A 14,346-nucleotide genomic window follows, 5' to 3' on the forward strand; every position below is an offset into this window, starting at 1 on the left:
GATTTTTTGGGGTAGTGGAAGCGTTTAGCATTTCCCTGTCCTGAATTGCTCCTCCATTTGATGTGCAGGCCAGGGAATCAAGTCATTACCTTCTCTCCTTCAGGTCCATCTGGCCCTGGAGGCCCCCTGGGGCCCATGATACCCTAAGAAGAAGCAGAAGAGACCAATGAATCACCGTCACCCTGACAACACTATGTCCAACCGTCTTTCCTCAATTCCTCCCATCCTATCTCCTCGCCTCCTTCTCAACCCTATTGGAGGACTAGATTCAAGGTCCCTCCCTTCAGGTCTTCTTCTCCAATCAGTTTTGAGAAAGAAGCAAAAAAAGAGGATGTGAGGAATCGAGGAAGGATAAATTGAGAAAGAGCCTAACAGTGCAGAGAAGTCTAATCTATATGCTCATTGGACATTGATCAATTTGCGTTAATGTCAATAAGAAACGTAGAACTTTGAGTGACATATACTGTAGTAGTATCTGGTAGTGGTCAATACTTGTCAGAGAAAAACACGTACATTTCATTGACATAAATATCGCTTCCTGACTCACCTGTAGCCCTGACAAGCCTGCAGGTCCTATTTCTCCCATAAATCCTGGCTGACCCTGGTGGACACAGCACAGAGGTGGAGCATCAGTCATCAAATTGATCACCCAAAGCCACATCTCAAAAATCACATTGAAAATCACTTCAATTGATTCCATTTGATGGTTTCAATGTGTGTTGAACATAAGCTAGAATGTGCAGCTCATTATGTATTGTCATCTGAACACTCACCATAAGTCCGATGTGGGCCTTTTCTCCTTTTGGTCCCTTCTCCCCATTCTCCCCCAGCGCCCCCCATGGACCATTCCGCCCTGTTGGCCCCAGAGGTCCCACATCACCCTGCAAATAACAGCCATGTCAGTCAGACATCACCATGATGTCATTTCAACCAGATTTCAACCTGTTTGTAACGACGTTCTTTCAACCAGATTTCAACCTGTTTGTAATTATGGGTAGGCCGTCATTGTAAATAAGAATTTGTTCTTAACTGACTTGCCTAGTTAAATAAAGGTTCAATTCAAATTAAAATTAAGAATTAATTTCAACAAATTTTCAACTTTGTTTGTAATGATGTAATTTTAACCAGTTTTCAACCTGTTTGTAACCACTACCCACCCTCTCTATGGCCCTGTCAATAATTTGTGTCCAATGCAATAGATATGAATAGAATAGATAAGCAGTATACATACAGCACATTCACATTGATGCTGTGTGCTGAAAAGTCAGTGTTTGTTTACCTTCTCCCCTTTGAAACCTGGACCACCAGCATCGCCAGTAGGTCCAACATCACCCTAAGAACCAAAGGAGACATCTCAAGAGTTACACTGCAGAGTATATTGTATGGTCTTGTTGTGTGTATGATGCTTAGGTAAAGGGGCATGTACTACAGTAAGTGCACATGTGAGAATCTACAGGTGATGGTTCAGGTAGGTAGAGTAGACGTCAACTGACAAAGGCATGCTCACCTCTTTTCCCATTTGTCCATGAGAGCCTTGCAACCCTTTGAGCCCCTGTAGACCTCGATCTCCAGGCTGCCCTGGAGGACCAAACTTCCCACAAGGCCCTAGGTCCCCCTAGAATACATGTGAAGTAGAAGAAGAAGTATTGAAAGGTGAAAAATATATTTAAACCATGTGTTTGTAGAGGCATCATTGTGTCATTATCACTGACCTGTTCCCCTTTCGTTCCTGGTGGCCCCTCTAACCCTGATTGGCCAGGAGTACCCTGGAAACAGGAAACGGAAGAGAACTATCAGAAAACGCACCTGCCTGAAACATTAGACTTCCTATTCGAAGTGTGTTCAACAAACCTGTTCCCCATCCAGTCCCGAAGGACCAAGATCACCAGGAGGTCCCAGCATACCCTGTCATGTTCCAAAAACAGTGTGGTTTAACACACAGCACATCAAACATTGCTAGATCATATTTAGGGTTGCAGAATTCCGGCAACTTTTCCAAATCAGTAGGAATAAGCAGGAAATCCGGAATCCTCCAACTAGGATATCTTGAAAACCGGAACATTTTGGGGAAAGTTACCGGAGTTTTGCATTCCTAGACATATTATTGTCATCGTCTCATTATATTTTCTGTACTTACCATTTCTCCTCTTTCCCCTGCTGGTCCTATGAGTCCACCAGCACCTGAAATTCCCTGGGAATTGGACCACATAGAGTTTAAAACGGTGGACAACACAGCACACTGAAACATGGCTAAAGAGCTGCGCTTGGTATCCCAAACCATGCAAAATAAGCCTCCGATGGGTGACATCTAAGCCATCTAATCAATTACGAATACATTGATTGATTTCACCTACTGAACCTTGACAAGAAATCCATCCAACAGACATCAATGTCCCATACGAGATTATACAGAGGTTCTAGAGGTTACAGTCCTCAGAGGTTGTTTAGGGAAGAAGAGAAGCGGCTGGAAAGTACCCACTCACTGAGGTTCCTGCTGGTCCGTCAGGACCTTGTGTCCCCGGAGGCCCTCTGCTTCCCCTGGGCCCCGGCTTCCCTGTCCCTCCATCTGAACCCTGCAGACCCGGGGGTCCCTGGAACACACAGGTGAGTATTGGTCTTGTTCCCATTGTATATTGTGTCTACACTTTTGGTCTGGCCAAGCTTGACTAACTGTACATTGACAGTGTATTATAGAGCATGGATATGTAAGAACATTTTGACTGTTGATGGAGTGGTGACAAGGCCTGTTCTGCTTTAACTCACCTGTAGGCCCTCTGACCCTGTGGGTCCCAGATCCCCCAGCCGACCCTTACGAGAAAACCAAGAGAGATCATTAAGGAGGAAAAGCATGGACTACAAAATACAGCCAATGACCATCGCATTGCGGATTAATTTTTCAAAGGAGATATTTGGGAAATGTAGTTCTGGTATTGGACACTTCTTTGGACACTGTGTTAACTAACCTCCAGACGAGCTTCAATGCCATACAACTCCTTCCGTGGCCTCCAACTGCTCTTAAATGCAAGTAAAACTAAATGCATGTTCTTCAACCGATCGCTGCCCGCATCTGCCAGCCGTCCAGCATCACTACTCTGGACGGTTCTGACTTGGAATATGCGGACAACTACAAATACCTATGTGTCTGGTTAGACTGTAAATTCTCCTTCCAGACTCACTTGAAACATCTCCAATCCAAAATTAAATCTAGAATCGGCTTCCTATTTCGCAACAAAGCCTCCTTCCCTCATGCTGCCAAACATACCCTCGTAAAACTGACCATCCTACCGATCCTCGACTTCGGCGATGTCATTTACAAAATAGCCTCCAACACTCACAGTGCCATCCGTTTAGTCACCAAAGCCCCATATACTAACCACCACTGCGACCTGTACGCTCTCGTTGGCTGGCCCTCACTTCATACTCGTCTCCAAATCCACTGGCTCCAGGTCATCTACAAGTCTTTGCTAGGTAAAGCCCCGCCTTATCTCAGCTCACTGGTCACCATATCAGCACCCACCCGTAGCACGCACTCGAGCAGGTATATCTCACTGGTCACCCCCAAAGCCAATTCCTCCTTTGGCCGCCTTTCCTTCCAGTTCTCTGCTGCCAATGACTGGAACGAACTGCAAAAATGACTGAAGCTGGAGACTCATCTCTCTCACTAGCTTTAAGCACCAGCTATCAGAGCAGCTCACAGATCACTGCACCTGTACATAGCCCATCAGTAAATAACCCATCCAACTACCTCATCCCCATACTGTATTTATTTATTTATCTATCTTGCTCCTTTGCACCCCAGTATCCCTACTTGCACGTTCATCTTCTGCACATCAATCACTCCAGTGTTGAATTGGTATATTGTAAATATTTCGCCACTATGGCCTATTTTATTGCTTTACCTCCCTTATCTTACCGCATTTGCACACACTGTATATATATATTTTTTTATGCTGTAGTATTGACTGTATGTTTGTTTATTCCATGTGTAACTCTGTGTTGTTGTATGTTGTATGCTTTGCTTTATCTTGGCCAGGTCGCAGTTGTAAATGAGAACTTGTTCTCAACTAGCCCAACTAGCCCACCTGGTTAAATAACAAAAAAAAAGAAATAAAAATTGATTGACCAATGTGTTTGAGGTTGATCTCACCTGAGGTCCTGGAGGGCCTCTCTCCCCAGGAGGTCCTGATAAACCCTATAAAATACAGCCCAGTCAGCACAGGCTCAATACACCCATCACCCAAACTAATGCCCGACTCAATGAAGTTGTCCACAAGGACTTGTCACATACAGTATGTGGACTTGTCAATAACAGCACAGTTACTTACTGGAGGTCCAGGCTTCCCAGAACGACCAGGAAGGCCTCTCACACCTGTCTCTCCCTGAGACACAAATACACAGTCAGTCGCAATAACGACTAAACATTTCAAAGGAACTACACATAGAAACATGTGATGCTGGTGCAGGTCTGGTATGGCCGTTTGGAATAATCACTGACTACATAACTCATATGCGTGTCCTTACCCTCTCTCCCATGTGACCAGTTATACCACGCATTCCCATGTTACCTGGGAAACCCTGGGGGCAAGAGAGACACGGGAGTGGTAATATAAGGACGTTGCACACACACACACACACACACACACACACGCGCGCGCGCGCACAAGCACACACAAGGACAAAACAGAGACAGTCTCAGTGTGCTGATCAAACCCTTGGCCCTGTACGCCCTACAGAAGCATCACTTACATACGTGCCTACTGAGCCCTGTGGGCCCTCCACACCTTCCTTCCCAGTGAAGCCCTGATGGAGAGACACAGCGTCATACACACACACACACACACACACACACACACAGACACACACTCACGGTTCAAAGTTGTCCTATTGAGAATCACATCAACCACTTTCGTGTTAAACGTGTCACTCACCCTCTCTCCCAGCGGCCCAGGGATACCTGTTGGTCCTATCCGTCCAGGTGTGCCCTGTCAATGAGACAGTAGTCACTCACACTGCACGCTGTGTGCAGATGGCCTCAGTCCCCAACACTAACTTTGTTCATAGCTCATCATTGCAGCTAGTCATTGATTATATAGGAATGTCTGCCAGATCATTGTGCATGTTTATGATAGTAATATCCACAATCAATGTCCTTTGATTGTTGGTGGAACACAATAACTTAAAGTGTCTGATTGGAATAAACTTCGAGGCTTTCTAGACTCACCGGAGGTCCTGAGGGGCCGTCTGGACCTGGCTCTCCAGCAATGCCCTGGAATCCCTTGATGAAGGACAAGGAAGGCGAAAGAGATGAATGGAAAGAGGATGGAATGGAATGGAATGGAGATGAATGGAAAGAGTAAGAGGAGAGGAGAATGAGAGAATGATGGAGAGAGGAAGAAAGAAGAGAGCTTATCGCATGGGTGTACTCGATGAGAACATTAAAATGCAAATAAAAAGTAATTGGAATTGATTACATATAATGCAATTAAAATGTTTGCACAATGCTGTGAGTCGATTCAGTGTTTAACTGAGTTTACAAATGTTTTGCTATTCAGCTGTTTAATCTACCGCTTAATGACTTTGTAATCATGAGTTAATTGGACCAACTATATGCAGGCTATTCAGTAATTATGCCTCTGGTACAGAGGTTAACTGTACCCAATTTAATGGGCTACCTCGTCCATCTTTGTTATATTACCACCTAATAATGTAAACATCAACAATGGAGTAATGTCTATGTTCCTGCAAGGAACATTAAATCAAAGAACAACTTTCAGCTATCTAAATTGAAAATCTAACATTTTTATTTGTTTTTTTTATGGATACGTTGATGATGGCAGTGGCACATAACTTTATCAAATGGATAATCAATTGGTGATAATGCCCACATGCCAAATCATTTATCTTAGCCATCCCTCTTCCTCCGCTCCCTTCTCCTGTCTCCCCTTAGTGTTCTCGCTGACTGGTGAGGAGTCTATTTTTAAGCAATAAGGACCGGGGGGGGGGGGGGGGTATATGACCAATATACCACGGCTAAGGGCTGTTATGCAAGACGCAACACGGAGTGCCTGCATACAGTCCTTAGCTGTGGTATATTGGCGATACACAAACCCCTGAGGTGCCTTATTGCTTTTATAAATTGGTTACCAACGTAATTAGAAAAGTAAAAATAAAATGTTTGTCATACATTTGGTATACGGTCTGATACACCACGGCTTTCAACCAATCAGCATTCAGGGCTAAAACCACCCAGTTTATAATACAGTATATAGCTGAGATGGAAATACATTACACCGGCCAGATTACAGACCTTCTGGAGGTGACTGACTGGGCTAGAAACCACTTTCACGCCTCCTCATATTATATTATCCACACCCCACACACTCATATGTTTATGTGAGAGTGCGTGTGCGTGTGTGAATGCACAGGTGTGTGTGTGTGCGCTCGTGCGTGGGAAACCATCAGTGTTTGTGGCGGTGATGCAATATCACTGACCTACGCCCTCACACTCCTGAACCTTTTACAGCTCCCGTTTACAAGCATGGAGAGACACCCGATATCGTTAACTAGCTCGGTAGCAAGTACTTTTCTGCCCTATTACATTTTTTGGGGACTAGTCTGCGTTTGTTGTGATTGCCTGGTCACAAAATCATATAAAACCCATCATATATTTCAGGGATGTCCTATAAAATGTGACAAGGTGTTTTGATTTGCTTTCATTCAGCACCTCGCCCTGCCCGTTCAAAAATAGCTGAGCTGGGAGAATTACAGTGTATCATTGACCAACCAATGAATTTAAACATAATGAGACTGACGACAAGAAGTTCTTAGAGTTACTAAGTCTCATTGTGACCTTTACGTGAACCACATGTATTGAGTATGAGTCTCTACGATAAGCCTATGTATACTGTTAAAGCATCTTCTTGGTTTACCTTTAGGCCTTTACTGCCAGCTATTGCCACCGAACCAGAGAGACCCTGCAACACATGAGAAACGAGTGTCAACTCAATAGACACCAACAGAGGTCATGCACTGTCTACACAAGCATTAGTGTGAATAAGAGACATAGCGCTGACCATTAGCAAATACAGTATCTCCATAACTACACATTTTAAACAAGGAGACAAATGCCATTCATTTGGTCATATTCATGTTAGAATGTAATGACATGAGGTTGAAATTGAGGAGGGATGAATTAAAGTTGAGAACGCATATTCCGGTTTGTCTGCCCCACATGCAATGACAATCACTCGTGAATATGTCATACGAATCAGGGTTGTGAAGATCGCCACCTGCTGTTTAGACCCAGAATGACTACAGTTGTTCACAACTCATTATCTGATTCTACAGAAACCCTCAGGAGTAGTGTTGCATGCAAAATTCGGTAACTTCCAGGAATTTTCTAGCTGAATTCTGAAAACACAGGACAACTACTACTCAGGAGACATTTTACTATAATCCTTTCTGATTGCACCTATACTTTTCTTGAGCAATACTTTCATATATTTTCTCAACAATCTGCCAATGTATGCAGTACAGACAGGAAAATATCTGACAAAAGAAAAACTGTTGATTGGCAGTCTATTTTGTGTACATGGCTCAGTGTATGCAGTATATACAAGCTCAGTGTTTTCAGGGGTGTGGTCACTGTATTGAAATATGATATAGAATGGGAACCTGTGTACCAGGCTTTCCTTCTGGTCCCTCTGTCCCGGGAGGGCCTGGCAAGCCCTGTTGGAAACAAGTGGAAACACACACACACACACACACACACACACAATAATAATAAGTGTACTGTGATTCCGTCGTTCATATTAGTTTTTAGTCAGCTCCATTAGATAAGCCCGTACAACCTTGGATACCCTTTATCACCAATCAAGTGTTAGCATCTGGAGTGTTAACACTTAGCTATATTACTGAGGAGACAGATCTGTCCCTCCACACACACCAGTGGAGGCTGCTGAGGGGAGGAGTCCATGGAATTTTATCAAATGTATGGTTTCCATGTGGTTGATACCATTCCATTCACTCCATTCCCGCTATTACTATGAGCCGTCCTCCCCTCAGCAGCACACACACACACACACACTGTGAATGTTCTGTGCTTACCGGTTGACCAGGCTGGCCAACATTCCCTCTCTGACCCACGCGACCCTGGGTAAAAGAGGGCAGTGGCAATCAGAATACCATTCAAATATCATACGCAGAACTTAAATCACGCTTTACTTAATACTAGGGTTGCAAAATTCCAGAAACTTTCCAATAATTCCCAGAAATGACATATCCTAGAAATGCTGGATAACCTGGACATTTTGGAAATGTTACTGGAATTTAGCAACCTTCATAAACACATTCAATGGGAGAGTGTCCTACCTTGTTCCCTCTGTGTCCAGGCTTGCCGTTGCGCCCATCTGTCCCTCTATTCCCCTTCAAAGAAACACAGAGATATTTAATACACTACATGTTCCAAATGGCACCCCATAGGACTGGTCAAAAGTAGTGCACTACACAGGCCGGGAATAGGTTGCCATTTGGGACACTATTTCAGGACATGAAATCCACAGTTGAATCATCATTTTGACCAATCCTAACAGGCAGACTGATGAAATAATGACATTCAAAATGTTACATTCATTATGATGCATTCCTTTCTGAAGTCTTCTCTGACCTTCAGCCCCTCTCTGCCCAGTTTTCCCTGAGGGCCAGTTTCTCCATTCTCCCCCTGAAAGAAAAGATCCAAAATCCATCAGTCTTCCACTGGTAAAGTGTCAGTCTATAACTTTAGATACAGTGATAAGGCAGAGAGGCTGCCTACCTCAATGCCTTTAGTGCCAGATTGACCTTTGAGCCCTGTAAAGCCAGGGGGGCCACTGGGACCCCTCTCTCCCTGAGGCCCTTGGATACCCGAAGCACCCTGAACACCCTGAGAGATAGAACAAGAGAGAGAGAGAGAGAGAGAGAGAGAGCGAGAGAGAGAGAGAGAGAGAGAGAGAGACAGAAACAGATAAACGGGTAACTCACAATAGACGTAAAAAGTATGAATCAACAGCTTTAGTTTTGCGGAATGTGTACAGGTCACCAGAGACCGGGTTCTTACTCTCTCCCCCTTTGGTCCAGGGTCTCCCTTATCCCCATCTGGTCCTCTTTTTCCCTGTAGAGGTCAGAGGTGAGGGGTCAGTTGTCAGACAAGGGCAAGTAAAGTAAGTAGCTGAAAAGCATGCAACCTGGTCCTTCATAGTGTTTTGAATCACTCCAAGGACAGCACAAAAATGGATTCCATCTAATTCAAAATAAATATCAGTAAATGCAGTACTAATACTTACAGTAATACCAGGGAAACCCATTGGACCTTGTATTCCCAGTGGGCCCTTCAATCAAAGAGTGACAGAGAATGGATTGAAGCGTTAGTTCCTTTTAGTTCATTTTTCTCACTTCAAGTAGAGGATGGAGAGAAATCACAGCTCCACCAAATCTTCCCTTTCATGATGATCTTTTGATCTTTTGTCTGATCTATAGCCACACTTCGGCCACACTGACTGACACATTTTTTATGACACACCATCTGATAACAGCATAATATAAGAGATATACAGGGCATTCGGAAAGTGTTCAGACCCCTAGACTTTTTCCATATTTTGTTATGTTACAGCCTGTCTAAAATAGCTGAAATAAAAAAATAATTACTAATCTGCAGCAATCTACACACAATACCCCATAATGACATAGCGAAAAACAGGTTTCTAAAAATTGACCTCAGGTGTATCCTGTTTCCATTGATCATCCTTGAGACATTTCCACAACTTGATAGGGGTCCACCTGTGGTACATTCATTTGATTGGACATGATTTGGAAATGCAGACACCCGTCTATCTAAGGTCCCCCAGTTGACAGTTCATGTCAGAGCAAAAACCAAGCCATGAGGTCGAAGGAATTGTCCGTAGAGCTCCGAGACAGGATTGTGTCAAGGCACAGATCTGGGGAAGGGTACAAAACATTTCTGCAGCATTGAATGTCCCCAAGAACACCGTGGTCTCCATCATTCTTAAATGGAAGAAGTTTGGAACCACCAAGATTCTTCCTAGAGCTGGCCGCCCGGCCAAACTGAGCAATCGGGGGAGAAGTGCCTTGGTCAGGGAGGTGACCAAGAACCCGATGGTCACTCTGACCAGAGCTCTATAGTTCCTCTGTGGAGATGGGAGAACCTTCCAGAAGGACAACCATCTCTGCAGCACTCCAACAATCAGGCCTTTATGGTAGAGTGTCCGGACAGAAGTCACTCCTCAGTAAAAGGCACATGACAGCCCGCTTGGAGTTTGCCAAAAGGCACCTAAAGGACTCAGACCATGAGAAACAAGAATCTCTGGTCTGATGCAACCAAGATTAAACTCTTTGGCCTGAATGCCAAGAGTCCCATCTGGAGGAAACCTGGCACCATCCCTACGGTGAAGCATGGTGTTGGCAGCATCATGCTGTGGGGGTGTTTTTCACCAGCAGTGACTGGGAGACTAGTCAGGAGCGAGGCAAAGATGAATGGAGCAAAGTACAGAGAGATTATTGATGAAAACTTGCTCCAGAGCGCTCAGGACCTCAGACTGGGACAACGGTTCATCTCCCATAAGGACAACGACCCTAAGCACACAGACACGACAACGCAGGAGTGGGTTCGGAAAAAGTCTCTGAATGTCCTTGAGTGGCTCAGCCAGAGCCCGGACTTGAACCCAATCTAACATCTCTGGAGAGACCTGAAAATAGCGGTGCATCTACGCTCCACCTCCAACCTGACAGAGCTTGAGAGGATCTGCAGAGAAGAATGGGAGAAACTCCCCAAATACAGGTGTGCAAAGCTTGTATCATCATACCCAAGAAGACTCGAGGCTGTAATCGCTGCCAAAGGTGTTTCAACAAAGTACTGAGTAAAGGGTCTGAATACTTCTGTAAATGTTATTTCCGTTTTTTTCTATTTGTAATATTATTAGCAAAAAAAAGAAGAAAAATCTGTTTCTGCTTCGTCATCATGGAGTTAGGGTTAGGGTTAGTAGATTGATAAGGACATTTAAAAAAAATACATTTTAGAATAAGGATGTAACCTACGTTAACAACATTTGGAAAAAGTCAAGGGGTCTGAATACTTTCCGAAGGCAACGTAGTGTCTGTGTAGAATAAAGTGAAAACTGGAGGAGCTGTCAACCTAAACATCGCCAAGAGAAGGTCTGGATAACAGCCAGAGTTAAACTCACATGCAATCCGCCTGGGGTGGGATCTATGGCATTCTAGCAGTTTACAACCTCTCCAAAATGAGTCATTTGATATCATACCAAGATACAGTGTGGCCATCATCCAGACATAAAAGTGACCTTGACTTGTCCATTTTAAAGTGGGTTTACTTTCTTAAGTTAGAGCCTTTCATCCATTAGCTTAGACCAGCTCTACCACAACCCATAAAAGCTAGAAGATGTAGGACATGGGATACACAAAGCGTATTATAATCTGTAGCCTAACACTGTGACAGAGCTCTGCCACATGGGGGCACTGTGAGGTTGCTGTGTGAGTATGTGTCTCTGGCAGGCAAAGTGTGGTGAAGGTGGTCAGTCCACTGGGTACTATGCTACTCACCATGGGCCCCTCGAACCCTAGCTCACCCCGGATACCCATCATCCCCATTGGTCCCTGAGGAAGACAGAGAAAGGAAGGAAGCAAGGGGGTTGGAGAGAGACAGGTATAGTAGTTTGTTTTACGAGAGCAGAATGAACTTAACCAGTGAAGAGAGGAGAGACTTACAGGGTCACCTTTCGGACCAGCGGCACCACTCATCCCAAGCTGTCCCTGTGAAAATATAAAAGCGTACAGATGACCTTTAACCCCAGATATTAGACGTTACTTTGGTGAGAAATCCCTCCGAAAAACACGTTTCCAAAGACAATCATCTGGTCCCAAGTCTCTGTTAGGGAAAGTTGTGCAGCTGATTGAGACTGACCTGAATTCCCCTGAGACCTGGAGGCCCACTCTCACCATCTAAACCCTGGGGCCCCTGGTGAAATAAACAGAAATATTTACTTTATAGTCTAACAAGCATAGAGCATGGAGTTCTGTTGAATGTGACCCAACTTCAGGCAAGAAAACACAACAAGACAAACGTCTCCTCTTACCTGTGGGCCTCTGGGGCCAACAACTCCAACAAGGCCCAACTCTCCCTAGAAGATAAATGCAGGTTACCTTTGGCAAAGACTGTCATGCACTTCGTTTTTTTTTTTTTAAATCGGCTGTCCCCATAAGAGAACCCTTTTTGTTTCCAGGGAGAACCCTTTTTGAGTCCACGTAGAACCCTTTTGGTTTCCATGTCAAACTCTCTGTGGAAAGGGTCCTACATGGAATCCAAAAGAGTTCTTCCTGTAACCAAAAAGTGTTCTTCTATGGGGACAGATTAAGAACATAGTTCTAGATAGCACATTTCTTTCTACGAGTGTACTCAGAAAGAGCTACCAATAAAATACTGTAGGTGCTAAGTTTATACATTATCTAAAATAATGGGAGGACCGTCGTGTCCTGGGATCAAAATGTAATCTCACCTTTGAGCCGTTAACTCCCTGAGCGCCGACAGAGCCTGTGAAACCAGCGGCTCCCTGTACAAAACACAAATACACACACTGAGTGATATGATGTGGGGTGACTGACATACAGTAGCATTTGGAATTGGGGCCCACTAGAATAATGTGTTTTACTGTATGTTGGAATATATAGTAGGGAAAGTCCAGACTCCTGTTGCCTGTCTACTCACCATTGACCCAGGAGTACCTGGAGGCCCATCAAACCCAGCCTCCCCCTGGAAAGTCACAAACACATGGACACAAGTTAATGACACACTCAACTTTAGTGATAAACAATGGCCAGTAAGTACCAGTTTATTTGTTTGTAGTATTGTTACTGTGGGTCACTCACATCAGGGCCGGGGAGCCCCTCTGGGCCAGTGGCCCCTCTGACTCCCTGAGGTCCCTGAAGAGAACACAGACACAGTAAACCTTTAGGGTTCTGGTCAAAAATTGTGCACTATAAAAGGAATAGGGCGCTATTTGGTACGCATACGGTGAGAGAAACACTTACACGTGGACCAACAAAACCGCGACGGCCTGGTAAACCAATGGAACCCTACAGGACAAACAAAGATCAGATACTCAGCTTTCAATTGAGAGGACTATTCACACAAAGGTCATCAGCAACATGCATACTGAGCATTACAGGGATATGAGAAAAGAAAATCAAGATAAATGTAATGTAAACTGTACCAGAACAGTCAGATCTCATAGTACTTACTCTTACCACTAAGAGGCAGCATTTTCAAAGTAATAATATTGACTGGTAAAGACTGGAGATCGATAAAAGTCAGTCTGGTAATTACCAAACAATCCTACTTCAGTCAAAATTACCTTCTCGCCTGGTTCTCCCATTCGGCCTCTTCGACCCATTGCTCCAATAAGGCCCTATGAGGCATTATAAAGATCGTTAAAAAGCATTATACATACAGTACCAGTCAAAAGTTTGGACACACCTACTCATCCCAGAAGTTTTCTTTACTATTTTCTATATTGTAGAATATTGTAGGGTGGCTACTTTGAATAATCTAAAATCTAAAATATATTTTGTTTCGTTTAACACTTTTTGGTTACTACATGATTCCATATGTGTTATTTCATAGTTTTTATGTTTTCACTATTATTCTACAATGGAAAAAAAATACAAAAATAAAGAAAAACCCTGGAATGAGTAGGTGTGTCCACACTTTTGACTGGTACTATATGTACTTCATAGAAAGTGTTAACGACTTATGCTCTTGATTAGTACTCTTCATTAGACCCATGTTTCAGAATTCATAATGCCAATGTTTCACTGTCCAACCCCCTTACCTCCTCCCCCTTTTCTCCCTTGGAACCGCCGTCTCCCCTGTACCCGAAGGGTCCCTAAGCAAAATGAGACAGCAATCATTGATATAATCAGAGATATAGCATCCGAAATGACACCCTATTCCATATATAGTGCACTACTTAGGGAATGGGGCCCTTAAGACCCTGGTAGGGCTGTAGCCGTCACAGAAATGTTGTCAGCCGGTGATTGCCAAGCAAATAACTACTGTTTTTACGGCAATTAACATAAACACATTTAGCTCCTTCAACACATAGCCTACAAGCCACTGATGCAGACATTTGGAAGAACTACATTTAAAAAGGTTGAATAAATCCATGTAATATAGCCTACACCTACACCTTCACCATAAATCCATGTAATATAGCCTTAACCTACACCTTCACCATAAATCCATGTAATATAGCCTACACCTACACCTTCACCATAAATCCA

General features: G+C 43.9%; 1 protein-coding gene across 4 annotated transcripts in view; it reads right to left on the reverse strand.

Annotated features, from left to right (window-relative positions):
- The window catches only part of si:ch211-196i2.1 (uncharacterized), a 135,845-nt gene that overhangs the window by 13,681 nt on the left and 107,818 nt on the right, over positions 1 to 14,346 (reverse strand). For 2 of the 4 annotated variants that reach the window (XM_021590765.3, XM_036967538.2), the window contains 34 exons: positions 13,896 to 13,949; positions 13,419 to 13,472; positions 13,096 to 13,140; positions 12,934 to 12,987; positions 12,773 to 12,817; positions 12,564 to 12,617; positions 12,144 to 12,188; positions 11,972 to 12,025; positions 11,776 to 11,820; positions 11,611 to 11,664; positions 9,321 to 9,365; positions 9,095 to 9,148; positions 8,813 to 8,920; positions 8,666 to 8,719; positions 8,371 to 8,424; positions 8,107 to 8,151; positions 7,675 to 7,728; positions 6,930 to 6,974; positions 5,222 to 5,275; positions 4,929 to 4,982; positions 4,747 to 4,800; positions 4,522 to 4,575; positions 4,326 to 4,379; positions 4,148 to 4,192; positions 2,764 to 2,808; positions 2,484 to 2,591; positions 2,138 to 2,191; positions 1,852 to 1,905; positions 1,713 to 1,766; positions 1,508 to 1,615; positions 1,280 to 1,333; positions 774 to 881; positions 548 to 601; positions 90 to 143 (listed from right to left, as the gene is read on the reverse strand). In XM_021590765.3, the coding sequence (XP_021446440.3) occupies positions 90 to 143; positions 548 to 601; positions 774 to 881; positions 1,280 to 1,333; positions 1,508 to 1,615; positions 1,713 to 1,766; positions 1,852 to 1,905; positions 2,138 to 2,191; positions 2,484 to 2,591; positions 2,764 to 2,808; positions 4,148 to 4,192; positions 4,326 to 4,379; positions 4,522 to 4,575; positions 4,747 to 4,800; positions 4,929 to 4,982; positions 5,222 to 5,275; positions 6,930 to 6,974; positions 7,675 to 7,728; positions 8,107 to 8,151; positions 8,371 to 8,424; positions 8,666 to 8,719; positions 8,813 to 8,920; positions 9,095 to 9,148; positions 9,321 to 9,365; positions 11,611 to 11,664; positions 11,776 to 11,820; positions 11,972 to 12,025; positions 12,144 to 12,188; positions 12,564 to 12,617; positions 12,773 to 12,817; positions 12,934 to 12,987; positions 13,096 to 13,140; positions 13,419 to 13,472; positions 13,896 to 13,949 (1,971 nt within the window). Of the gene's footprint in view, positions 1 to 89; positions 144 to 547; positions 602 to 773; positions 882 to 1,279; positions 1,334 to 1,507; positions 1,616 to 1,712; positions 1,767 to 1,851; positions 1,906 to 2,137; positions 2,192 to 2,483; positions 2,592 to 2,763; positions 2,809 to 4,147; positions 4,193 to 4,325; positions 4,380 to 4,521; positions 4,576 to 4,746; positions 4,801 to 4,928; positions 4,983 to 5,221; positions 5,276 to 6,929; positions 6,975 to 7,674; positions 7,729 to 8,106; positions 8,152 to 8,370; positions 8,425 to 8,665; positions 8,720 to 8,812; positions 8,921 to 9,094; positions 9,149 to 9,320; positions 9,366 to 11,610; positions 11,665 to 11,775; positions 11,821 to 11,971; positions 12,026 to 12,143; positions 12,189 to 12,563; positions 12,618 to 12,772; positions 12,818 to 12,933; positions 12,988 to 13,095; positions 13,141 to 13,418; positions 13,473 to 13,895; positions 13,950 to 14,346 lie in introns of those variants that run through there. The other 2 variants (XR_016493336.1, XM_090227037.1) reach the window with 2 other exon arrangements.

The sequence above is a fragment of the Oncorhynchus mykiss genome, chromosome 29 (assembly GCF_057628025.1).
Source record: "Oncorhynchus mykiss isolate SJ-2025 chromosome 29, ASM5762802v1, whole genome shotgun sequence".
NCBI lineage: Eukaryota > Metazoa > Chordata > Actinopteri > Salmoniformes > Salmonidae > Oncorhynchus > Oncorhynchus mykiss.